Source organism: Lampris incognitus, chromosome 10 (assembly GCF_029633865.1).
Source record: "Lampris incognitus isolate fLamInc1 chromosome 10, fLamInc1.hap2, whole genome shotgun sequence".
In the NCBI taxonomy this organism is placed as follows: domain Eukaryota; kingdom Metazoa; phylum Chordata; class Actinopteri; order Lampriformes; family Lampridae; genus Lampris; species Lampris incognitus.
Window position 1 is genome coordinate 33,329,803 of NC_079220.1, and position 26,218 is coordinate 33,356,020.

The 26,218-nt window shown below is 43.9% G+C and overlaps 1 protein-coding gene and 1 non-coding gene across 2 annotated transcripts in view; one reads left to right on the forward strand and one right to left on the reverse strand.

Moving 5' to 3' along the window:
• Positions 1-442: 442 nt before the first annotated feature.
• Positions 443-26,218, reverse strand: part of kcnh6a (potassium voltage-gated channel, subfamily H (eag-related), member 6a) — an 86,499-nt gene continuing 60,723 nt past the window's right edge. The window contains exons 7-16 of the mRNA XM_056287517.1: positions 14,717-15,142; positions 10,537-10,954; positions 9,468-9,667; positions 6,129-6,381; positions 5,070-5,263; positions 3,150-3,249; positions 2,707-2,991; positions 2,221-2,404; positions 926-1,133; positions 443-730 (exon numbers count right to left, since the gene is read on the reverse strand). Coding sequence (XP_056143492.1) covers positions 443-730; positions 926-1,133; positions 2,221-2,404; positions 2,707-2,991; positions 3,150-3,249; positions 5,070-5,263; positions 6,129-6,381; positions 9,468-9,667; positions 10,537-10,954; positions 14,717-15,142 — 2,556 coding nt within the window. The remainder of the gene's footprint in view (positions 731-925; positions 1,134-2,220; positions 2,405-2,706; positions 2,992-3,149; positions 3,250-5,069; positions 5,264-6,128; positions 6,382-9,467; positions 9,668-10,536; positions 10,955-14,716; positions 15,143-26,218) is intronic.
• Positions 2,068-2,139, forward strand: trnac-gca (transfer RNA cysteine (anticodon GCA)). Its single transcript has one exon. It is a non-coding gene; the product is annotated as a tRNA-Cys (tRNA).

Consider the following 26,218-nt stretch of genomic DNA (forward strand, 5'->3'; position numbering starts at 1 on the left):
ACTTGGGTGTCATTTTTTGTAGCTTTGAGATCCTGCAATTTTATGACAAATGTGTGCGTACTTTCAACTCAACTGGTCAACAGCGTCCCCCCCGCCCCCGTCAGACAGGAAGGAGCCCTCCACTGCTAAGGATGATTCAAGTGAGGGGATGCTAAACCACAGAAGCTTGAATGAGAAGGGGGCCCTGTGTGTATGTGTGTGTGTGTGTGTGTGTGTGTGTGTGTGTGTGTGTGTGTGTGTGTGTGTGTGTGTGTGTGTGTGTGTGTGTGTGTGTGTCTGTTCAAAAAAGGGGAAGCATGACCTCAAGGCAGCCCATGCTCGTGCAGCAGCATCTCAACAGTTTTTCAGGGGCATTTTGGGGAGGGGTAAGGAAGTGTGTGGAATCGGGGTGGCAACAGTGTTACATCAGACCAGGCTCTCAGGAGTTTGGTGTGCAGTGGCATTAGCTGCCTGGTAGGACAGGGTCAGAGATGTGCCTCTGGATCTCCTGCATCTCTGTGGAGGCCTCCAGGTGCTCCGGAAGAGAAGGGAAGCGCTGGCTGCTACATAGCAGTCCAGGAGCCTGTTGGGTGTTGGAGCAGCACAGCTGAGGAGGAACGAAGCCTACGGAGGGCAGATGAGGTGGCTCAGCTTCTGGGGACATGAACATGGTGTCATCAGAGGCCACCATGAGGTGGATCCCGCTGGACAGGGTGTCCTTGGACTTGTGCTTGAAGTCGGAGTCTGGACTCTAAGAAGAGAGAAATTAAATGAGAGTGGGAGACTGATTACCCACCTCCATTTGAATCCTTCCATTTCCTCAGTGCTTCATCTTCCTCTCATTGAGCAAAGAAATCAACAATTGAGCTCAGACACGAGCCTCTGTGAGAATGGTGTGACACTAAGGCCAATGAGAGGAGAATGACAGCGCAGCAGCAGCACTCACCTGCAGTGGTGAGGAAGTGCTGTCCATCTGTACTGGTGGGATTGGAGCTACTGAGTGGATTGTCGGAGCACCACTACTGTACAGGGTGGTCTGGTGCGGAGGGTGAGGGCTGGGGGACACAGTGCTGTAGGCAGGGGGCACTGGAACAATTTGCCTCTGCAGCAGCTGTAGGATCACATTGATGTCTGCTGTCATTCGGGTCTCCAGTCTGGGCAGGATAAAGAAAGACAACATAATAAGAGATATTGTAAGGAACACAAACTTCTACCACTGCACCATAGAGAGCATCCTGACCAGCTGCATCTCAGTGTGGTGCAGCAACTCCACCTCAGAAGACCAGAAAGCTCTGCAGCGGGTCGTCAAGGCAGCCCAGCACATCACCGGTACCCAGCTCCCAGCCATAAAAGACATTATCACAAACGCTGCCTTCGAAGGGGTCTGAGCATCAGCAGAGATCCCACCCACCCCAACCATGGACTGTTCTCCCCCCTGCGCTCTGGGAGGCACTACAGGAGCCTCAGAGCCCGCACTACCAGGCTCAAAAACAGCTTCTTTCCCCAAGCTGTTGCCCACCTGAACCTGGCCACCCACTGAATGTCTATAAATATGTTTATACTCATGCTCTTTTTTTTACTTTATCTTTAGCTTTTGGTCTTCATCTGTATTTATCTTATACTATGTTTGCTATGTTTGTCTATGTCTGTCTTGCACTGAAGCCACAGCCTTCATTTAATTTTTAACATGTGCCTGCACATTGTTTTTAATGACAATACATAGAATAGAACTGAACATTAAGTAAATGTACAATAACTGTACCGAACAGTTCAGCTAACTTATTGATTGACTTATTAAGCCTCTTTGTCCTGCATTTGTGCTGTAGGCTTCCTTCTCTTTCTCTCAGTCAGGCAAACACACACACGCACACGCACACACACACACACGCACACACAAAAGTTCAATGGTTTTCTCCCTGCTAGGTCTCTGCCTCACACACGAACAGTACAAGCACACGCCTTCCTGTTGGGAAGTGGAAAAGCAAACAGAGCGATGGGAAGGGCCTGCTTTGTAATGAGTACAGGACTCAACGCTGAAACTGCACATGGGCCAGACATAAATGAAAGAGAAACACTTTGGTCTCATGTGGGGGTATAGCTCAGTGGTAGAGCATTTGACTGCAGATCAAGAGGTCCCTGGTTCAAATCCGGGTGCCCCCTAACATTTACTCTTTTTTCCATAAAAACTGAATTGTATCTGTTACTTGTGACCACTTATTCTCAGTTGATAAACCTAGGCACCTGTTGAGCTGGCACTGCAGTAGTTCCAGTCTGGACTCCAGCTCACTGGGCCTGTCTTCGGTGCAAGGTGGAGGGTGGTAGGTGACCCTGACTGAGGATGACCGTCTCTGGCTGTCTGAGAACTGGCTGGCCCTGCGTTCCGGCCAGTAGCCATACAGTCCTGACATGTTGATGGGGGCTGCTACTGCAAGGCACAAAATAGACGGACTGTGAGAAAGTAACATTAATAAAGACATGTTGCTAGGCTTTGGACCATCCTTCCTATGGACCTCAGACTGGCAGTCAGTCCATGCTTCTAAAACACTACATAAACACTGCTTCCACTCTAAGGCCTTCCTGTAATTATTGGAATGTTTAATTTATTCATTTTTTGTTTTTTTGCCATTGTTGAGACTTTTTTTCTCATTGTGTCACTGATGATAATAATAATAATAATAATATCATCACTGGTTAAGTCCTTTATGCCTAAGTTCGGTGACTGTTTACCTGAATAAGGGGGACCGCCTCGGTCTACAGGTGGCCCCATGCCGGCAGAGGGCCTGCTGGGAGGCCGGAGGCTGACCACTGCTGGGGGGTAGTCCCGAATGTCGCCCCCTGAGGGATACAGCTCTCCCTTGCTGTGTCCCAGGGGCTTAATTTCTTCATCGCTGGAATGGGAACAGTTACTGGCACTGCTGCAGAGGTCCTCCCAGGGAGAACTGGGCACAGTGCTCCGGAGAGTTCGCATTGGACAAGACTGGTTAGGGTACAAGTGCTCACGGTCTGTTCCATCTGACAGGACAGACAGGAAATGACAACAGATTCAGACAATCGAGACACATGAAATGTTTCCTCATCTGGAATACATGTAAACTTATAGGCACTGAACTTTTGAGACTCTCATTTGAAAACCCACACACCCACAACCACACACAGTAACACACTCTTACCGGGCTGGTTCCGTCGATGGAGGGAGTTCCTCCTGTGTCTCGTTCGGCGATAGCAGCACTCAGAGTCCTCACTGGGGCTTGGCTGGTTTATTCGGTCCGCCTGATACACATCAGCTTCAGTAATTCAATAACATGCAGTTCACCTTATGCTTACAAATATATATAGTACCCTGCAATTTAGCTCAGAATATGGATTATTTTACAAGGGTCTATATAGAAGATGACAAAGCTGAAACTGAATGCAACCTATTACTGATTTCAACTTCTTTTTTTGGCTTATTCTGTGTTTCTCAGGGGTCACCACAGCGGATTTGACAGTTTCCATCGGTACCCTGTGAGGGCACAGCACCAATGGCGGCTGTTGTTAACCCGGGCCTTGACCGATCCGGTATGGTCTTGTCAAGCCGCATACTGATTTGGCAAAATGTTTACGTTGGATGCCCTTCCTGACACAACCACTAACCCTATGGACGGGGGCACAGGTAAAGCGCTGGATGCCATCCCAGTATTCATGGACTTACACCCATGCTTGTCGCAAGATTGATTTCACTTATTAAAGGTGCTATATATATATATATATATGTGTGTGTGTGTGTGTGTGTGTGTGTGTGTGTGTGTGTGTGTGTGTGTGTGTGTGTGTGTGTGTGTGTGTGTGTGTGTGTGTATGAGTCTGGATGCATGCTCACAGGTGAGGAAATCCCAAAAAGTTGAATCAGTTCATCTGGACACAACGTTTAGTGGGAGATATGTTTCATCACTCAACTAGGTGACTTTGTTAGTCTCAGCTGACTGCAGGAAGTCTCAACCTTATAAACAGTACAGTTGCATCACAACCGAAATGAGCGATCGGATTCATATGTAAATTGCCGTAACCATTAATTAGAGTTAAAATGGCCACGTGTATTATTCACAGAGGATTGGGGAATAGTTGCAATCACAGCATTCCAGAAGTCAATTTGCATATGAAACCCATCATTGGTTTTGGTCGTTATGCAACTGTGCTTTTTATAAGGGTGGGGATACCTGCAGTCAGCTGAGACTGACGAAGTCATTTAGTTGATCGAGGAAACGTATCTCCCACTAAACGGTTTGTCCAGATGAACTGATTCAACTTTCTGGGTGCTATATATGACACTTAGAACATCAATATAGGAGTAAACAACTATTTGCTATGTAAAGAGATTGTGGAGTAGTGGCGTTCTCAGCAGAGAACATCTGAGCTTCTCTGTTCTTAGTTTTGGAAGCCGGTGTTCTGGTGATTTATGCTGCCTGTTCAAAAAATGCTACAGCAGCGCAAATCGATGGCAGTCTAACCCTAACCTCTCCTGCACAGAACCGCTAGGTAGCACATCTTGATAGGTAGCACATCTTGACTGAACACTGGTCTGGCCACACGTAAATGTTAGTGCATTGCGCACGCATGTTAGTGCACGTGTGGTAGCTAACGTTAGCAGCATAACTTGCAAGCTAGTAATTACATTACATAGATTTAGGTCACTCAGCAGGTCGAATAAACAGCTCCTTACAGGGGTGAAAACGTTACTAATGTTAATAAAATAACTCTAAATTGTAAAATCAATATTCCAGCCAATGAAATAAGAGCCAAGAATGCGAAGGGATGGGGGAGGTTTGCTCTGCTCGGGTGTGAGATGCTGGTGCTGAATGTCGTGTATAGCACCTTTAAATCCCCCTCACTCACCAGGCAGAGGCGGTCTTAAGTTAGATTCAGCGGAGGAGTGATTTCAGGAATTTAAAGAAGCATTTTTAGGCCTCGAAACAAATGAGAGCAAAAGCTGCTGATATCATACACATCTAGGGTGTAATATGCACAAAAAGGTAACAGAAACAGCAGATCTGCCACATTATTTAATGCCGAGAGGTTCCAGAGGTGGTCATTTGTCGCCCTCTGGTGGAACTCACATCTCTGAGGCTGAACGTGATCTCCAAGTTGCTCCAAAATGTGTCAGAAAAGTCAGGATACATGTCCAATACTTCCAGAAGGTCGTCCCTCAGGATTTTGTGAAGGTCACAGTAGGTCAAAGCCCTGACGTCAGCGCTGGACTTCCCCGGCCGCCCATACAGACTGATGGGTTCACCGAAGATGTCATTTTTGCCTGTGGATATCAAAGCATCATAGAGTTTCACTGAAACTACAGGTTTTTGAAACAGTTTCATGTAAATTACTCCCTTTTGATAAGATCTTGTGACACCTCAATGTTAAGACTTTTGAAATAGTTCATTTGGTATTAATTCTGTAACTGTCCACACACTATATATAGGGTGATAATAATGGCAAATGTGAAATTACTCATTCTTATGCATTTCCTGTTTAAGATCATTTATAGAAGTTTATATTTTAGCAAAATGAAACAATTTCTGATTTTTCAATGGACGCCTCCCCAACCCCTTCAAGGAGCCCTGGCAGTCAAAAGAGAGTAATGCCAAAAGAGTATCAACTCATAACAGGTGGTGCTCAGGTAGTGCTGTGGTTCTATACACTAGTTTGCTAACACTGAGGCTCATGGCTCAAATCCTGGGATTGCTGCTGGTTTGGCCTGTATGAAAAATGATTAGGAGCCATCGAGGTTTATATACAGCTCTCTCTGTAAGTTGCTTTGAATAGAAATGTCTGCTCAACGAGAAAAGTCCTATCCATTTTGAATAGGACTTAAATTCCTAGAGTTTGCCTGTAGGTTTAGTTATAATAGAAGGAGCGGACGAGTCTGGTGGGATGAAGAAAATCTTAGCAAGGAGAAACATATCAGTGTAACGGTCATCTCAAACACAATCAAAAGAGTGATCAGAGTGAGACAAGCTGACATAGTCAGCGTGGATCTGAGTGCTGGCCCTATCTGTGATCAATGGCTCTGTCAAATAGAAGTGGAGCGGTGCCCAAACACCTCTGGCAAGACTGTACACCACCACAGACAAGTGTGTGTGTGTGTGTGTGTGGGTGTGTTTCCCATTGTTCCAGCTCACCCAGTATGGCCACCACCACGTCGTTACGAAGGATCTCTATTGAGCCTCTGGAGATGAAGTAGAGGGCAGAGAGAACGTCCCCGCTGTGGACCAGGGTGTCTCCTGGGGGGGCGTGGGTGGTCTTGAAGCGCATGGCCAGTGCCCGTAGGCACCCCTTGTTGGCCCCCCGGAAGGCCTTACAGTTCTGAAGCAGGCTACGGTTCAAATGGAGGCAGATGTCAGCTTGCAGGCACTCTGGAAAGCCCTTTAATACCTGGGGGGGGGGGGGTACAGTACACGTAAGTGAACAAGGACTTTGACGCAACCTGGTACTTAGAAGATGGAAAACAGAATGTGTCTGAAAGAAATAAAAAAGAGGAGAAAGGAATGAGATGAGAGGGGGAGAGAGAAGTGTCTAATGCTGACCATTGATTCAGGAGGAAACACAGGAGACTGGCTTTAAGTGAGTAACACTGCTCTGATTCAACTGACAGGCACGCTTGCTGCTCTCTAGTCATGTCATGTTCCTGTGTGGTTGGAGGCCCAGGGCAAGGCTCTCTCTCTTTTCCAAACAACAGCACAGCATCACTAACAAGAGTGTGACGCAAATCAGTGGTCGGATATGCTACCAAGTGTTTAAGATATGCAAGTTTTCACCCGCTAATTTCACTGTTCACAAGAGCCCACATTCACTGAGAAAGTGCATAGCTAATAAAAGAAATGGCTCTTGAAGGGTTGTGTACATACTCTTGGCAGACCATTGCACTCCATATCAGTTTACACTCCACATCAGTTTAAGAGGACAGGGACTAAACAGAATTGAAAAGGGGAAAGTCCGATTGTGAACACAAACACTTCAAATCAAATTTATTTGCATAGCCCAATATCACAAATTACAAATTTGCCTCAGCGGGCTTAACAACAACACAACATCCTGTCCTTAGACCCTCTCATCGGATAAGGAACAACTCCCTAAAAAAACCCTTTAACAGGGAGAAAAAATAGGAAGAAACCTCAGGGAGAGCAACAGAGGAGGGATCTCTCTCCCAAGATGGACAGCGTGCAATGGATGTTGTGTTCACGCAATTTACATAATACAACATTGAAAGAGGATAACAGAATTATAATGGACATATAATTTATGAAGAACATGATGCCCAGGATGCCAAGCAGTGTCCACATGCCAACGGAGCAGTCCAGGACCCAAGCCATGCGACCAGCATCATCATGTAATAAAAGAAAAACTTATATGAGGAGTGGAAGGGCAGGCAGCAGCCAAATGACGACCACCATCACCACAGAGACCCGGGAGGAGAACCGCCTGCACATGCACGCAAGAGAGACTCACATGACACCATTCAAACACAGAAAAAGAGAAAGGAGAAGACATCATTCAGAGGGACAGAAAAGGCATGTTAGAGAAGAGAACAGCTTGCAATAGTCATTAGCCATAATCAATTAAGTCATCAATTAGTCATAATCTATACTCTGTAATCTATACTCAATAATCTCGTCGGCAGAACAGTGGTTGGTAAATTCATTGAGACAGAAAACCACTTAACCACTGAGATAGTGTATAACCCTGCAACATCATCACTATCAGATCCAATTAGATAAGAGGGGCAGTCTATTCCATTGCCTCCCAACACAGGGATCTCCGGTTTGAATCCCCGTGTTACCTCCGGCTTGGTTGGGCGTCCCTACAGACACAATTGGCCGTGTCTGCAGGTAGGAAGTAGGATGTGGGTATGTGTCCTGGTCGCTGCACTAGCGCCTCCCCTGGTCGGTCAGGGTGCCTGTTCAGGGGGGCGGGGGAACTGGGGGGAATCGCGTGATCCTCTCACGCACTACATCCCCCTGGTGAAACTCCTCACTGTCAGGTGAAAAGAAGCGGCTGGTGACTCCACATGTATCGGAGGAGGCATGTGGTAGTCTGCAGCCCTTCCCGGATGGGCAGAGGGGGTGGAGCAGCAATTGGGATGGCTCGGATGAGTGGGGTAATTGGCCAAGTACAACTGGGGAGAAAAGGGGGGTAAAAAATTAGATAAGATGAAATGTGACTTTAGTGATCCCTGTTAGTGAACTGGATCGCTGAATCAACAAGTAAAAGGACACAAGATATGTTGGAGGTGTGTACTAACCAAAGTGTTTTTGCATTGTCTGATGAAAAACCGTACACAGAGGTTGTACCAGTCGTCTTCAGTATTGTACTACTGAGGGTTAAAAGCATGCAGCGTTCTACCTCAACCGAATAAGCCTGCCAGAAAAGCTGACGTCACATCTTCAACCAAGAAGTGACAGGAGATCCCCTACTGTAGAACTGGATTAAAACAAGCCCTTTCTGTTTTACTTCAACACCACTGGCCTCCATTTACATTTAGGATGAAAGGGTGCACCCCAGAGTTGAACTGGGGATCTGTGGTCAGGCTCTCTACCACTGAGCTATGCCCCTCCACACAACACACAGCGTTTTATGTGTACCCACATTTATGTGAGAGAAGAGAAGCACAGAAGGACAGTCAGAATAAGATAAGAAGGCTGGGAGAGCTGGCGTTGGATTGGCTGAGGGAGATTGGTCTGCTGCGTCCTGGGGGTCCAAGGACCACAGCCCTGACCAGAGCTGTGCCTGAAGAGGAAACACCAAGGGCGGTCTGACAGGATGCAGAAGCGGGGCAGGCCAAGCTAACCGCTAGCCCATGCAGACCCGCACTTCCAACTGTCATCCTGGCTGGCGTTCGTTCTCCTGGGCAGTGATTTTTTGCTATTTAGTTTAGTTTAGATATATGTGTTAGTTTGGATATATGTGTTCTTGTAGTTCTTGTAGTTTTTGGATGTGTTTTTGTCTTTGTGTTGTGGGCTGGGGGAAATGATGTTTCATTTCATTTTATATGCGCAAGTGCATGAAATGAAACGACAAGGTGATTCTGATGAAGCTCTTAAATTAGAAGTAAACCTCCTTCCAACACCACACAGCACCCTTACTATATGGCTTCATGGCAGGACCTTAAACTAGGGAAAAATTTCCCTCAATATCTTGGAGTACAGGAGAGGTTCTCAGATTTGGACTGACAAGCTGATGCACAGTCATAAGTTGTTGATGTGTACCTCGTAATATTAACAAGAGCGGAGCACAGTTTTTTAAATAGCTCGCTGACTTTAACGCCAGAAACAGACGGACAAATGTAATGACAGGTTATGCAGAAAAATATAGCCATTAACACTTGTCTCTCCTTTCAAGCAATCATCTTTCATTGTCTCGCAGCCTTTTTACACATTCCCCTAAATCTAATAGAACCCACTTATGGCTGTGTGTGTGTGTGTATAAAAACATACAAGTGTATGAGTGTCTACAAGACTCACAGCATTCATGTCAATGCCATTGGTGTAGGACCAGGCATGCTGGAAGTACTCCTCTAGTCTTTGTCTGAGGCTGCCTGGTATCTGGTGGAAACGGATAAACTCTTTGACCCGCAGCATCTGGGTGTGGTACCGTGCCGTGCCCGAGTACAGTCTCTGAATGATGGCTGAGACATTTCCAAAGATACTGGCATACATCAGCGCTGTACGGAGACAGAGGAGAGAGAGAGAGCAACTGTTGGAACAATCAAAAGATTAACACAGCTGACAAAAGTCCCACCACCTTAACACACTTCTTACTACAACTCAGAACACTGGACACAATCACAGCATGCTTTAAAAAGACAGTACACAATCTAAGTCTTCTGTCAAACTGGGAACACTTATAAAAAGACTTTTTTTTGTGTGATTCCCACCCCCCCCAATTGTCTGGCCAATTACCCCACTCTTCTGAGCCATCCCGGTCGCTGCCACATGCCTCCTCTGATACATGTGGAGTTGCCAGCCGCTTCTTTTCACCTGGCAGTGAGGAGTTTCGCCAGGGGGACATAGCATGTGGGAGGATCACGCTATTCCCCCCAGTTCCTCCTCCCCCCTGAACAGGTGCCCCGACCAACCAGAGGTGGCGCTCTTGCAGCGACCAGGACACATACCCACATCCGGCTTCCCACCCGCAGACACGACCAATTGTGTCTGTAGGGATGCCTGACCAAGCCGGAGGTCACGTAAAAAGAATTTAAGACTTGAAGATCTATCAAGGTAATTATCTTTTCTATTTTTCAAAGTGGGTACAGTTTTCCCCAACCATGGCCCATGAGAGGACCGTCCACCCATCTGATGTAAGTAACCTGGTTGGGCAGCACCACCCACTACTACATCATTTCTAGGGGACACGCTACAATATATTGTGTTGTGGTACAGAAAGTAAAATTTCAGTTTAAAAGCAAAACGCTTTCTCTCTCTCTCAACACACACACACACACACACACACACACACACACACACACACACACACACACACACACACACACACACAACAAAACACATACACACTTATTTCTACTCCACTCACAGCCAATAAGCATGACGCAGATGGAGAAGATCTTCTCTGGGTTGGTGTTGGGGGAGACATTACCAAAGCCTACACTGGTAAGACTGCTGAAGGTGAAGTAGAGAGCTGTAACATATTTGTCCTTGATCGAGGGGCCAGAGCCTGGATCGCTGTCATTGTACTGTTTACCAATCTGGTCGGCCAGGTTGTCCAGCCAGCCGATCTTCATGTCTCCAATGCGGCCAGAGCCATTGCGCTCTACATTGCCAATGGCGTACCAGATACAGGCCAGCCAATGAGCGATGAGGGCAAACGTGCACATGAGGAGGAACAGGACCGCGGCGCCGTACTCTGAATAACGGTCTAGCTTCCTGGCCACACGCACCAATCGGAGCAGTCTCGCTGTCTTCAGCAGTCCAATCAGAGTAGTAGTATGGGGCTGGTTGAAGGAAGTAATGATGCATAATTTTTAGTTGGTCTGCAAATGCAAAGCCATGTCATACAGTAATGCCATGTCATAGAGTGTGGTCTAAAAGTCTGAGTCCACTTCCAGGATCTGCTTATTTTCACAATTTATCAAAAACTAACACGAAATTTTTACTTGTGGTATTTTTAATTCAAGAACATGTCATGTAAAACTGTTGTTTCCATCCATCCATCCATGATCCGAACTGCTTATCCTGCTCTCAGGGTCACGGGGATGCTGGAGCCTATCCCAGCAGGTATTGGGCGGCAGGCGGGGAGACATCATGGACAGACCGCCAGTCCATTGGTCTTGTAAAAATTAATACTGGATACTGACATACTTAATTTTGTCCTCTATGTGTTATTGTCACAACTCGAGATGTTTTCATTTTGAAAAAGGACCTTTGCTTTTCCAGAAGTTTTTGCTGTTGAGGTCAAATTTTTGTCCTGAGTGACGAAGGACTGTCCCAGTGCCAAATTGTTGCTAAATTGAATGTTTCTTAAGTGGCAGCTCAATGCACAGTATAGCGATTTTAAGAAACTATGTCACTTTAATCCGAAGCAAGACCAGACAGACCTCAAGCATCCATACCATCTGAAGACGTTGTAGTGAATTCAGGGGGCAGCTGGGAACCGCCGCAGCCAGGATGCGAACCCGGGTCTTCTGCACCACGGGCGACTACGCTAACTAGTCGACTCAAGGGTTGACTCGTTAACTTAGTCGCCCGTGGTGCGGGAGATCCGGGTTAACATCCCAGCTGCCCCCCAAATTAACTATATTGGTGTCAGAAGTGGGATGGTGAGACCGTGAGGCCATCGGGAGCAGGTATGCCCAGAGGCATGAGGGAGCTAGTATGCCTGAAGGAGGGGAGGAGTGTAATGACCACAGATGACTAGACTCACTAGCCCTAGGCTAACGGGTTGGACACTTTAGTCGACTGGTTAACGTAGTCGCCCATGGTGCGGGAGACACCGGTTCATGTCCCGCGGTTCCCGGCTGCCCCCCGATTCGCTACAATAGAGACCCAACAGCATGACTACATCATAGATTCAAGGGCAATTGAGCAAAGACCGCCCTACCGCAGTTTAAAGTTTTCAGTGGTGATTGTAGGACTTATGTAAACTCCTACAATGAATGAATGATTCATGCAAAAGTGCATAAAACCTACAGTTAATGATACTGGTGGCAACATTCGGGTTGTTTTGCCTAGTCCAAAGCCAGTTACTGTCACATTTATGGGAACATTTGAAAAGTGAAAAGGCAAAACATATTGGAACATGACAACACAACCTCTGGAATACTCTCTCACTGGAATCATTTGGATTCTCAAATCCTGCATAAACTTGAAGAATGATACGGTGACTTGGTTGTTAGTGCTGTTGTTCTCCATCATGAAGGCTCTGGGTTGAAACCCAACAGGGACTATCTGGGGCTTTCTGTGTGGATTCTGCAGGTTTCCCCATGTTCATGCGGGATCCCTCCCACCCATTTGAGTTGCATATTGACCAAGACACTGGTTCAAAAATGCATTGGTCAGTGCAAAAGTCACCCACACAGGAGAAATTCTGGTTTTGTGTAAAAATACACCTGTCAAATGAATTAGCCTATTGAGAATTTTTGACTTCCTGTTTATATTAGCAAAATGTTTTGACTTGTGTTCATAAAGAATTATGTAATTTTACCACAGATATATCAACTGAGTAAGAATGTTGCGTTAGTTTTTGATGAATAATGAAAACAAACAGACCTTGGAAGAGTATTCAGACTTTTGTACCACACAACACACAAAATTATATGCCCGCTAAAACCACTTGCTTGGATCTTAAAGGTCCCATGAAATCACATTGAGAGCACTGCAACCTTTCCCGATTTGATGTATGTCCAAAGGAAACAAAACAGTTGAGTGGGATTTGTTGAGGGGGGGGGGGTTTGATTTGAGTGACACACGACAGTAGCTGGGCATTGTTAAAAGAATTTGGACATTAATATGCTGTTGGCTATGTCTTTATGCATGCTCAATAATCCAGGTAAGGAAATCACAGAAAGGCAAATCAGTTCATCTGGACACAACGTTTATTGAGAGAAACATATCATCGCTCATCTAAGTGACCTCTTCAGTCTCACCTGACTGCAGGTATCCCACCCTTATAAACAATACAGTGGCATGACGACCAAAACCAATGATCGATTTCATATGCAAATTGCAATGACCATTAACTAGAGTTACAATGGCCATGTGTACTATTCACAGAGAGGAGAAGGACAACAGCTGTCTAAGCGTAAACCAGTGGTGATTCCGTATGTGGTGGGGGTGTCAGAACAGTTGAGACGTGTATTTTCCAAACACCACGTCTCAGTTGCTTTCAAACCCCAAAACACACTGCGCCAGAAGTTGGTCCACTCCGGGGGATCAGGTCCCCCGGCACAAACAGAGCAATATAGTGTACGCTGTTAAATGCCAGGAGTATTGTCATGACTTGTACATTTGGGGAAACTAAACAGACACTGGCCAAGAGGATGGCACAACACAGGAGAGTTAACACATCAGGCCAGGACTCCACAGTCTACACCATCTACAGGCCAGTGGCCACTCTTTCAGGGATGAGGATGTGCACATCCTTGATGGGGAAGAATGCTTCTTTGAACGGGGAGTCAAGGAGGCCATCTATGTTAAAAGGGAATGACCATCCCTGAACCGAGGGGGGGCTAAGAGTACATCTGTCACCACCTTACAATGCTGTGATTGTAACTATTCCCTAATCCGCTGTGAATAGTACACATGGCCATTGTAACTCTAGTTAATTGTCACACATATTTGCACATGAAACTGATTGTTAGTTTGGTCGTTATGCTGCTGTAATGTTTATATGGGTGGGATACCTGAAGTCAGTTGAGACTGAAGAGATCACCTAAGCCCTTTTTCCACTTCACGGTACCAGCTTGATTTGACTGTTTAATTTTCCATTACTGGAAAGTACCAGCATTTGGTAACTGTTACCACTTTTCTGGTACCACCTTTGTCGAGGTTCCAAAAAAACTGGAGTGGGTACCAAAATCAATGCAGACCAGCTACACTGAGGGGGTAATGTTATGGTAATGGAAAACGACACTCTGTGAGTCGAGTTGAGTTGAGCTGGTATCATGTAGTGAAAAAGGGGCATTAGATGAGTGATGCAACATTTCTCTCAATAAATGTTGCGTCCAGATGAACTGATTCACCTTTCTGTGATGCTGTTGGCTAGTTTAAATTTGGTGGTAGAAGATTTCTACTCTTTTCTGAACATCACATCCAATCATTGGACTTTTTTTTTTTAGTCCAAGAGCAGGGTGACAAAGAAATTATTGTATTTTCAGGAAGAGAAAAACGTTATTCTTATAAATCACAAAATTAACTGTAGATAAAAGAGGTATCAAGAAAAAATATACTTTTAATTTCATGGGACTTTGAACAATTGTTGCATTTTATATTTGACTTTTTTTTTTTTTACAGTATGTTTGCGGAAATTGCGGTGCAAAATGTGAGCAAGTACTCAAACTCCATCCAAAGCTGAATTTCAACTAACTACCACCAAGCTACTGCAAAATATATTTAAATAATTATTTCAATTATATGTGGGGAAACTACTCCACAATGCAACCACTGTGTAAAACCGGAATATGAGAAGTTTTTTTGGAAATCTAAACAGTTACAAAATAACCACTTTCAACAGCTCTCCCCCTTCCTCCCCTTCTTACCTCATCAGAACCAGACCGGAATATCAGCAGGTCAAAGGGGATGGCGGCCACAATGTCGATGAGAAACCACCCCTTAAAGTAGTGCTGCGCGATGTGGCCTGGCTGGCTGACCACCTCGTCATTGTGGTTGACGTAGGTGGTTCTGAAGTTGATGAGGATGTCCACGATGAACATGACATCCACCACCAGGTCCACCACGTTTAGCGGGTTGCAAGTGTAGCCACAGGTGCGCCGACGGTCTTCCTCCACCTCGCTGAGCAGGAAGGCGGCGGAGTATGGTGTGAAGATGGCTGTGTAGATGACCAACAGCAGAATAAGCCAGTCCCACACCGCCTTGAAGGGGCTGTAGTGCAGGATGGTCCATTTGTGAATGCGTGGGGCCTGGAGTTTGTACTCGGGCAGCACGTCAGCACCCAACGACAGTACCTTGCCAAAGGAGTAACAGAATGCTGAAGATGTTAGATGTTATCATGGGAGTGATAGGTACTCTGTAATGTCTAGTGACTATATAGAGTTCATAGCTAGGAGGATAGACCTCACCTTGCATTGCTCTATTTGCCAAAAAAAAAAAAACACTGCATGGAGCTCAAAGAAAGTCGAATCAGTTCCTCTGGATACAACATTTATTGACAGAAACGTTTCATCATTCAACTAAGTGACATCTTCAGTATAAACTGACTGCAAGTATCCCCACCCTTATAAACAACACAGTACAATACATGTTTATGTCAATAAACGTCGTATCCAGAGGAACTGATTCAACCTTCTTTGATTTTCTTACCTGGATTATTGAGCATGCATCAAGACACTTCATGGATCATTCATTTCAAGTTATTTCACAACATTCTGACAAGTGAAGACATTGATTGTGAATTTAAGTGGAGCCAGATCAAAATATGTAAAACTTCATCATACTGTAGTTGGATTTTTTTCCCCCATCTTTTTAAGAAGTCTGACAGCTTCTAACTAGCTGAACTGGAGCTGCTTTTACAGGTCCCATTAAGGCAACACAAGGCCTCATTAGACCATCATGGGATACAGATTCACCCTTATGGGAAAAAGAGCATGCTTAAACAGGACTTTTGTTCCCTCTGCCGTTGAGGCACTGAACTAAACTCTCTTATGACCCACACTTGTGACTAAGACTGAATTACAATTGAACTGACTGGGCCCTGTGTTGTTGCATATGTACATTTTATGTGGGTTTATTATGTGGGTCTACCTGCATTGTTTGCTTATGATAACTGCATATCACCCGATGGCGTTATTTATAGACTGTCGACCAAGCGTTGCTAAGTGACACGCAAGGTAGGTACCTTTCAGCGTCTGTATAGATAGGCGACAGGTGTTCCACAAACTCCAATGTGAAACTTTTGGCCTCAATTCTGAATATTAATGACAGGTTAGGAAGTGGTTAAGTTTACGGTTAAGGTTAGGTAGTGATTAACTCACCTCGTCTCATATGGATGCAGAAGCTGTTAACCTACTGTGTCGCATGGCACTTGATGCATGTCAACAGCATCAATGTACGACGCCATGAGATGAAAATGGACTCGTGAATCAGTGCTGTTACTTATGTGAATGCAGCAGGGTTTATCAGTTGGCTGTAGTCATGTTCATCTCTTCTGTATTTGTGTTGTGTGCTGTGTTTAGGTATGCTGTGTTTTAAATTCTACCAGATGTATTCTGTGTAATATACACTGGTCGTGAAACAAATGTCCTCCCTGAGAACAACAAATTATCACTTTATCTACTTACATGTCAGTGTCCCACGCCTGATTTTGTTTTCATAAAAATGACCAGAAAAACGTAAAAAAAAAATAGTATGCTGGGTGCCAGAAATTAAGGTGTTGCTCTCATAAAACTATCAAATCTGTCACCAAGGCAGTGAAATATCACCATCTCCTCTTAAAGAACCACTAAAACATCCACCCATCCATCCATTATCCAAAACTGCTTATCCTGCTCTCAGGGTTGCGGGGATGCTGGAGCCTATCCCAGCAGTAATTGGGTGGCAGGTGGGGAGACACCCTGGACAGGCCGCCAGGCCATCACAGCCCCCCTCCCCACCCACACCCACACCCACACCCACACACACACACACACACACACACACATACCCCCTAGGGACAATTTAGTATGGCCGATTCACCTGACCTACATGTCTTTGGACTGTGGGAGGAAACCGGAGCCCTGAAGGAAACCCACTTAGACACGGGGAGAACATGCAAACTCCAAATAGAGGACGACCCGGGATGACCCCCAAGGTTGGACTACTCCGGGGCTCAAACCCAGGACCTTCTTGCTGTGAGGTGACTGTGCTAACCACTGCACCACTGTGCCACCCCTACAAAAACATTTTGTGGTTAATTCAACAAAGTGTGTATATGTGAGGCTAAATCAGTGGCTTGCACACATGCCTTGAATGTGAACATTTTTATGCTTGACTTGTTTTGAGATAGTGTTAAAAAAAATCACACTTCATTACAGCCATTCAAGTGCTAATGAATAATGTTCTGGGCTTTAGGGTAAGCAAAACTTTCACCAAAAAGATTTCCATCAAATCTAGTGAGGGAAAAAAAAGCCAAGTCCGTCACAACCAAGATGTCTGTAGACAACACCAGTTTCTCAATATTTAACACTTTCAGTGTTGTAAAATGAACTCAAGCAGCTGCGGCCACTGTTAACACACCAAATAAGAACATAATGCAAATCAAAACTGCCTCTAAAGTTAATTTAATGTCAATGAAAGGTAGACTACAACAAAGTAATCACTAAAGTTCGACTGACTTGACCAAAAAAGTGATGAATAACTGTATCCCACTGACCGGCATGACAATCAGAGCCTCCATGTCCAGATTCCCAAGCTCATCTTGATAAGAGAGCAGGCCTGTGGCTTGACTCCTCAGAGCCCTCAAAAGCCGTTCCTGTCTCCCATCGAAGGGCCATCTCCCCTCTTGCATTACTTTCAGAAAGAACGCCTGACCTTGCTTGGCAGAAAAACAATAGATCAGCTCTGACTGGCTTACAGACCCTCTAACTATTCCCCAACTCTAGATTCACTCCACTGACCCAAACCCCTAACTAGGGCTTTTACAGACCTTGCTTCAGCTTCACCTGCCTCTGCATGTGACTCCCCATTTCCTCTAGACCACGTGGACCCCATTTCAGTGTTCCAGTCAATGGTTGGGTAGAAATACAGGTCAATGGTGGGTCAGAGTAAATGCACTGACACATGCTGTAATCGACCGCACTCCTGTGCACAGAAGAGCAAGTTTAAATCATTTTCTTTTTTTGAATAATCTTTTTATTTGGAGATGTTAACAAGCGCAAAATACAATAGGCATGAAATTAGACTATCTCCATTTTTCTTTTACAAAAAACACCCCAACCACCCACCCTTCCCACCCACCAAACATGGGTTGCACCTGCCTAGAGAAGCAGAGAAAGAAAATAAGATAATAACATATACACAATAATAATAATAATAATAGATACATTTACATGTGAAAGAGGTCACATTTAGCCATGTTCAATGTCACTGTGTACATACATATTCACGATTGCAGTCATACATGCCTTCATCAGTCCAAGGCAGAAACAATTTCGATATCATTTAAATACAATATCCACAATATGTATATCCCTAGAATATACAATCTCTGGTAACTGGTATATAAGAAAAAAAAATAAAGACATGGGGAAGGAAAAATAAATGAATATGTTTAAACACTATTTGTGAAATGTTATATAGGCCTACTGTGGTCTGTGGTGACTAAATATCTTAGGTCATCAGGCAAAGTTTTCAGTTTGTTTAGATATGTCAAAATCGGTCCCCAGATGGAGAAAAATTTGTCACTGGACCCCCTAAGAGTGTACTTAATCTTCTCTAACTGTATGAAATGCATCAGATCACTCAACCACATAGACACTTTAGGTGGGTGTTTTGATTTCCAGTGTAATAAAATACTTCTGCGAGCAAGCAGTGTCGTGAAAGCAATGATAGTTTTATGGCTTTTCCTCATTACAGAGTGTTCCCCATCTGTGATTCCAAATATAGCTGCTGCTGCTGCTGCATTGGGTTGGAAATCAATATCAAGTGCTTCCAACAGTGATTTAAAAATCATAGACCAGTAAGTTGTCAGAGCCGGGCATGACCAAAACATATAGGTTAAGTTGGCAGGGGTGTTAGGGCACCTGTCACAACTTGCGTCTGAATTAGGGTAAATCTTAGCTAGTCTTGCTTTAGAAAAATGAGCACGATGTAGGACTTTGAACTGTATTATACTTAGTCTTGCACAGGAAGTACTATCATTCACTTTTTGTAAAGCACAGTTCCAGTTGTCCTCATCCATGTCCTCTCCAAGCTCAGCTGCCCAGTCTGCCCTAATCTTAGCAAGAGTTATGTTTTTAAGAGAAGCTATACAATCATGTACCCTTGAAATTAGTCCTTCAGAATTAAAACGGATCTCTAGCATACCATCTAAACCTAAGACTGAAGATAAGTTTGGAAAGTTGGGGTCATGGCTCTGAAGGAAGTGGTGGACTTGAAAATATTGAAATAAGCTAGACCAAGGGAGCCCAAATTTGTGTGATAAGTCATCAAAGCTTGCAAATACACCATTTATGTACATATCTTGAAATTTGGAAATACCTTGTCTTTGCCAAAAAAAGAATGCAGAGTCTAATCTAGCTAGGGGAAAAAGATGATTATTGCATATAGGACTCATGCTAAGACAATGTTTGAACCCAAAGTTCTGTCTAAATTGAAACCATATCTTGAGGGTATTGATGACGACTGGGTTGTTAGTAAAGTGTGTAATAGAAAGAGGAGAGTTGGAAGTGACCAGGGGCTGTGAGAGATGATGAGATACAAGATGTAGCCTCAAAGTCACACCAGTCTGTATCTGGCAAGTGAAGCCAATACACAATTTTTTTAACATTTGCAGTCCAATAGTAATAGCAAAATGAGAAAAAGAGAACAAATCTCTCTGACCAAGGCACTCCGCGTAATTAAAATGTCTTTATTGAAACTTAGACATATCCAAAAAGGACCTAAAAATGCCCACGCGTAGCGGCCTGTAAACTTTCTAGACTTATCTATTTCTATTGATGGGAGTGGCTCTCTACAAACCACAATATATAGAAAGAGTACAGACAGGAACACTTTACTCAGATCTGACAGTTTCCATGCCAAGGGACTTAAAGACAACATTCCCTTTGGACAGTTTCAGCGTTTGAAACGCATTTGCAGCAATGATTCAGATTTTGAAAAACAGGCCAAAGACATGAAATTGAGATTTTGTGAAAGGGGTTATTCCCCAATTTTGATTGATGGTGCAGTAAAAAAAAAAGCCCAGTTCCAAAATCGGTCTGACCTCTTAACGAAAAAGAAGAAAACTAATATGGTTAAAAACAATCCCAGACCATGCTTCATCACACAATACAGCCGCTGTGCCTCCAGGATGAAACAAATAATCAGGTCCAATTGGAAAATGATTAATAGTGATCCACTTCTAAAGGAAATTTTCCCAAATCCACCTATGACAGTGTTCAGAAAAGTACCTTCTATAAAAGACAAACTTGTCAGGAGTTACCTGCCAGGCTCAACAGAAAAAACATGGTTGCATAAAGACCTTTGGGGAACTTATAAGTGCGGGTCATGTAAACACTGTGTGGGTGTCATTCAGTGCAAGACATTCCTTGACCTGAAAACCCAAAAAGAATACAAAACCAATGGCTTTATTAATTGTAATTCTGAGTTTGTTGTAAATCGCCTACAGTGCCCATGTGGGTGCTTTTACGTAGGTAGGACAAAGAGGAAATTAAAAGAACGTTTTTCTGAACACAAATATGCAATAAGGATCAACAATGAAGATTATCCAATGGCCAAACACTATAGAGAAATGCACCATAGCGACCCTTCATCCGTAAGAGTCCAGGGTATTGAGATGATAAGGAAATCTGTACGCGGGGGGGATAGATTGAAAAAGTTGCTGCAGCAGGAAACTTTTTGGATCTGGAATTTTAAGGCAATGGAATATCCAGGTTTGAATGAGGAGATAGACTATAGGCCTTTTTTGTAAAAATGTCTAATTTATAGTCTACTGTCTTTCCAAGTCACTGTGAAGATGTACCTTTATTGTGATATAGTTGTGTGTGTGTGTACACTTAATCTGTGTTTTTGTTTTCTTTTTACAAAGAACTGTGTTTGGCATGTGATTGCTCTCTAGGATCTGTGTGAGGGGCGGGTCTTAGTAATTGGTTGCCCTAGATCCAATCAAGCAACTAACACCTGTGCTCTGTGCCTGCACAAAAACCATTCACTCCTGTTTTGTCTCACTATGCCCTGAAGAAGGCCCGAGCCGCTACGCGTGGGCATTTTTAGGTCCTTTTTGGATATTAAGTTTCAATAAAGACATTTTAATTACACGGAGTGCCTTGGTCAGAGAGATTTGTTCTCTTTTTCTCATCTGAAACTACTAACCTTGGACCAAAGAGCACCCAGCAAATATATTACTTAACTACAGAGAGGACTGAGCATGCCACTGACTCCAAACATATGCAGTAATAGCAAAGATTTGGAAGAGCTAAGCCACCCTGTAATTTAGGCCTTTGTGGTAATTCTATACATATTCTATGGATCTTATTGCTCCATATGAATGAAATGAAAGCCTTATCAATGGATTTAAAAAAGGATTTAGGAAAATAAAGTGGGATACATTGAAACAAATAAAGGAATTTGGGGAGTACATTCACTTTAATACAATTCACTTTTCCTGCCAAGGACAAGTGAGGTGACTTACACTTTTACAGGTCTAGTCTGACTTTCTCAAATAAAGGAGAAAGTTTTCCTGACAAAGACTTTGCATGTCTCTCATGATATTAATGCCCAAATATTTAAAGCCATTTCTAGACATTTGGAACGGTAAGGCATTATCTTGTATTTGAAGAGCCAAGCCATTAACAGGCTAACATTCAATTTTGCCAAAGTTGACTTTGTACCCAGAGAATGTACTGAAGCTCTCCAAAGCATGGATAAGGTGAGGTGTGCTTAGAACTGGATCTGAAACATACAATAATAAATCATCAGCATATAAAGACAACCTATGCTCTATTCCTCCTCTATGAATTCCACTTATAGAAGGTAACGATTTAAGTGTAGCTAAAGCAAATAATAATGGACTGAGTGGGCAACCCGACGGGTCGCTCTTGACAGCTGGAAGTATTGTGATTGTTTACCGTTTGTAACAACTGAGGCTTTGGGTGAGGTATACAAAAGCTTAATCCATGAAATAAAATTAGGACCATACCCAAATTTTTTTTAAACAAGTGAATAAAAATTCCCATTCGACTCTGTCAAAAGCTTTCTCTGCATCCAGTGAGATGACCACCTCTGGTACCTCACTGGATGCAGGAGAGTGAATAATATTCAAAAGCTGACAGATATTTGTGAATGAATGTCATCCCGAAATGAAGCCGGTTTGGTCAACAGATATCACTTCATGCATTGTGGTTTCTAAGCGTAGGGCAAGAGCTTTGGCTAGGATATTCACATCACAGTTTAGGAGAGAAATGGGTCTATATGAACCACATTCTGTGTTATCTTTACCTGGCTTAAGCAGGAGAGTAATTGATGCTTTGGTCAGTGTTTGTGGCAGCGACCCATGAGACAGAGAATCATTAAACATATTGAGTAAAATTATAGACAATTTGTTAGAAAATGTTTTAAAGAACTCTATTGGGTACCCATCCAGGCCAGGCGTTTTACCACTTTGCATCGCTATTATTGCGTTAATGATTTCTGTCTGTTGTAGCGGGAGTTCAGTCTCAGTCCTATGAATTGCATTGATAGAGCCATTGATAGAGCCTGGAGATTATCAAAAAAATGTTCCATATTAATACTGTCACTTGTTGCTTCTGACGTATATAGGTTTGAGTAATATGAGGCAAATGTTTCATTAATTTCTCCTGGGTTAATAGTTTACTCCCCATTTGGTTTCCTAACTTGTGGAATCTGTTGAGCAACCACTTGGCACTTAACCTGTTGTGCTAAGAGACGACCAGCCTTCTCACCACGCTCATAGACATATCCACGTGATTTTAGTAAGAGTCGTTCTCTCTTTCTAGTTGATAAGTTACATTGGGTTTGGGGGTCGCACTTCCTTTTAAAGAGCTCAGGGGAAGGGGCAGTAGAGTACAGAGCACCCACTGTATCTATAGATTTAATGAGCTGGTCCTGTTTAAGCCTTTGCATCTTATTGAATCTAGCTGAATATGACATAATCTTGCCCCTGATTACAGCTTTCAATGTTTCCCAAAGCAACAGTGGGGAAATATAATCTTTTTTATTGAATTCGATAGTCATCAATTTTTTTTTAGATATCAATACACAAAAGGCTTTATCAGCCGATAAAGTTTTGTCTAATTTCCAAGGAGAGCGTTCCAAATTGTTAAGAGGAAATGTGATATCTAGTAATACAGGGGCATGATCTGACTCAATTATAGTCATATATTCAGTTTTAGTGACATAGGGGAGAAGCGTTCTATCATGAAGAAAAAGTCTATTCTACTATACGATTGATGAACTGGGGAAAAGGAGAAGGATTGATTTTGTGGAAATAAGGAACGCCAAGGGTTGACAGCTCCTATCTGATCCATAAAGAGTGATAGTAATTTGGCCATTTTTGAAGGGGTTGTGGATTTAGGATTAGAACGGTCTAGTACTGGATTAATTACACAGTTCAGACCACCACCAAAGATCAATTGTTGCGAGTTCAAATCTGGTATTAATGACGTGACTCTTTCTATAAATTTATCATCATCCCAATTTGGGGTGTAAACATTAACCAAAATGACAGGTTTGTGGAAAAGGAACCCAGACACCATAATGTAGCATCCCTGTGGATCTGAAATAACAGTGGATGCATTGAACTGAATTTTTTTATGTATCAATATAGCTGTTCCATGTGTTCTGGAATTTAAATTCAAGTGAAACACATGTCCCACCCAACCTTTTCTTAGTCTGACTTGATCTTTAACCAATAGCTGAGTTTCTTGAAGAAATGTAATTTCACAATTTAAATATTTAAGGTGACTGAATATTCTAGCTCTTTTTACAGGCCCGTTTAAACCTTTTGCATTCCAGCTGATGAACCGTACACCAGCCTTACTAGTTCTATTTTCCATATTTAACCAGGAATGGCAGAGTAACAGTGATGACAGTGACAAGATAAGTAAGTGGTTGTAATAGAATGCACAGCCTCATGAATAACCTCTCTAAGGAAAACAAAAGAGAATACACATTGTAAAAAAAAAAAAACGAGGGGTACCCCATCCCATAACCCTGTCCCTCATCCCAAACCAGAACGGAACTAAAACTAAGCCTATACTTGTTCCTCTCTCTGAGGCAAGCTGCAGGCTACATAGCCCTATTCCCAAGTCCTTCCGGTAATAAAACCTGACTCTTTCAACAAAAGAAGGCTCCCAGCAATGAAATATTAAGAGCTTATCTGTCTGTGAATGTTCTCATTCATCCAGGTCATGGTTATCCAAAGGAGTTGAATCAAGTGCAACTGGACTTGGTATATATCCGTGAAGACGTTTCGCCTCTCATCCAAGAGGCTTCCTCAGTTCATGCCTTTCTGACTAGACCAAGCTAGTAGTCTGACTGGCTGGTGATGAGACGGGCGCGGCTGGACATCGGAGCACAGGAGAGCCACGCATATCAATAGCTCCGATAACGACGGGCGCGGCCAAACATCGGTGCACAAAAGAGTCACTCATATCTATGGCTCTTTTAGCGACGGGCATTGGTAAACATCGGAACACAAAGAGCCACGCATATCATTAGCTCTGACAACGACTCCAAAGAGGATAAATTCTGAGTCTCATCACCAGCCAGTCAGACTAGCTTGGTCTAGTCAGAAAGGCACGAACTGAGGAAGCCTCTTGGATGAGAGGCGAAACGTCTTCACGGATATATACCAAGTCCAGTTGCACTTGATTCAACTCCTTTGGATTAAGAGTTTATCATACTCAAGGAAAAAAAATAAATTAAAGATTGAACCGAACAACATCTGTAGGCCAGGTGAACAATCAATACACGTATGAAGGCACCACCTATGATGGCAATACAAAAAAAGAAAAGAGAGAAAAAAGAAAAAAAGGGGTAGGCAGCGTCTCTATAATGAGTAAGTTGAACAGAAATGAGTTAACATAGCCCAGCAATAATACAGCGAGAGTGACCATACCTTCAGTCCCAGGGCTGTTCAAATGGTAAACATAGCCCTACACATTTTCAAATCAGTCCAGGTAATCAACAATCTCCAACCGGTGTGGTTCAAAACAGCCGTTTTGCTAGCCTACTTTTTAAGCTATCTTCTGATCATAAAACTTCTGAGCTTCATCAGGGGAGTCAAAGGTGTGCGAGTCGTCTCCGTACATCACGCACAGCCGGGCCAGGTACAGTAGGTAGAACAGCACATTGTTTGGTACAGAGCTTGTTTGATGCCATTAAATGCGGCTCGCTTATTAGCGAGTGCCATGCTGAGGTCTTGATATACCCTTATAACTGCTCCTTGGTACTTCAGCTCGTGGTTCCTGGCCCAGTGCAATGCAGCTTCCTTCTTTTTTTTATAAATTTATTTCTGATTTTTCCCTTTTTTCTCCCAATTTAGTGGCCAATCAATCCCTATTTTAATTCAAACACCACCCTCGTACTGCATGCATTCGCCAACTGCATCTCTCCGGCCGGCAGTCTCGAAGGAGACCGCCTCCCCACTTTCGTGACAAGGCGACTCCAGGCCGAACCACTGTTTTTTCCGACACACACAGAGACGCATTCACGCGACGAACACAAGCCGACTCCACCCCCCTCCCGAAGACAGTGTTGCCAATGACTGCTGCTTCATTGAGTCCGGCCATAGTCGGATCTGACGAGACCGGGGCGCGAACCCCAGTCCCCGGTGGGCAACTGCATCGACACAAAGCCGATGCTTAGGCCGCTACACCACCGCGGACTATGCAGCTTCCTTCTGCTGGAATCTTGGAAAGCAAACCAGGAACGTGCGGGGGGATGTTCCTCGGCCGGACTTGAAGGTCGGGGTCCGGTGTGCTCTTTCCATCTCAGGCGGTGCAGAAAAGACATCAGGACCCATTATTTGCATCAGCGTCTCTGACATGAACTTCACCGGATCTGTACCATCCTCACTGCCTTCAGGAATGTTCAGTACATGGAGATTGGCCCTCTGAGATCGGTTCTTGAGGTCGTCGATCTGGTCCTGCAGAGACAGGTTTTGGGTTCAGAGTGTTTTGATGGTGGACTCGGCTGCAGTTAAATGTTCAAAGTTGTCACTGGTTAAAGACTCCACAGAAGTAAGGCACGTTTGGATTGAGTTCACTGTCGCCTGCAAGGAGTCCAGTGAGGCTTGCAGGGGTTTAGTGGACTCTTGGATCAGGGAAGAAACATCATCTCTAAGTGACCTCCTCTGCTTTTCGAAT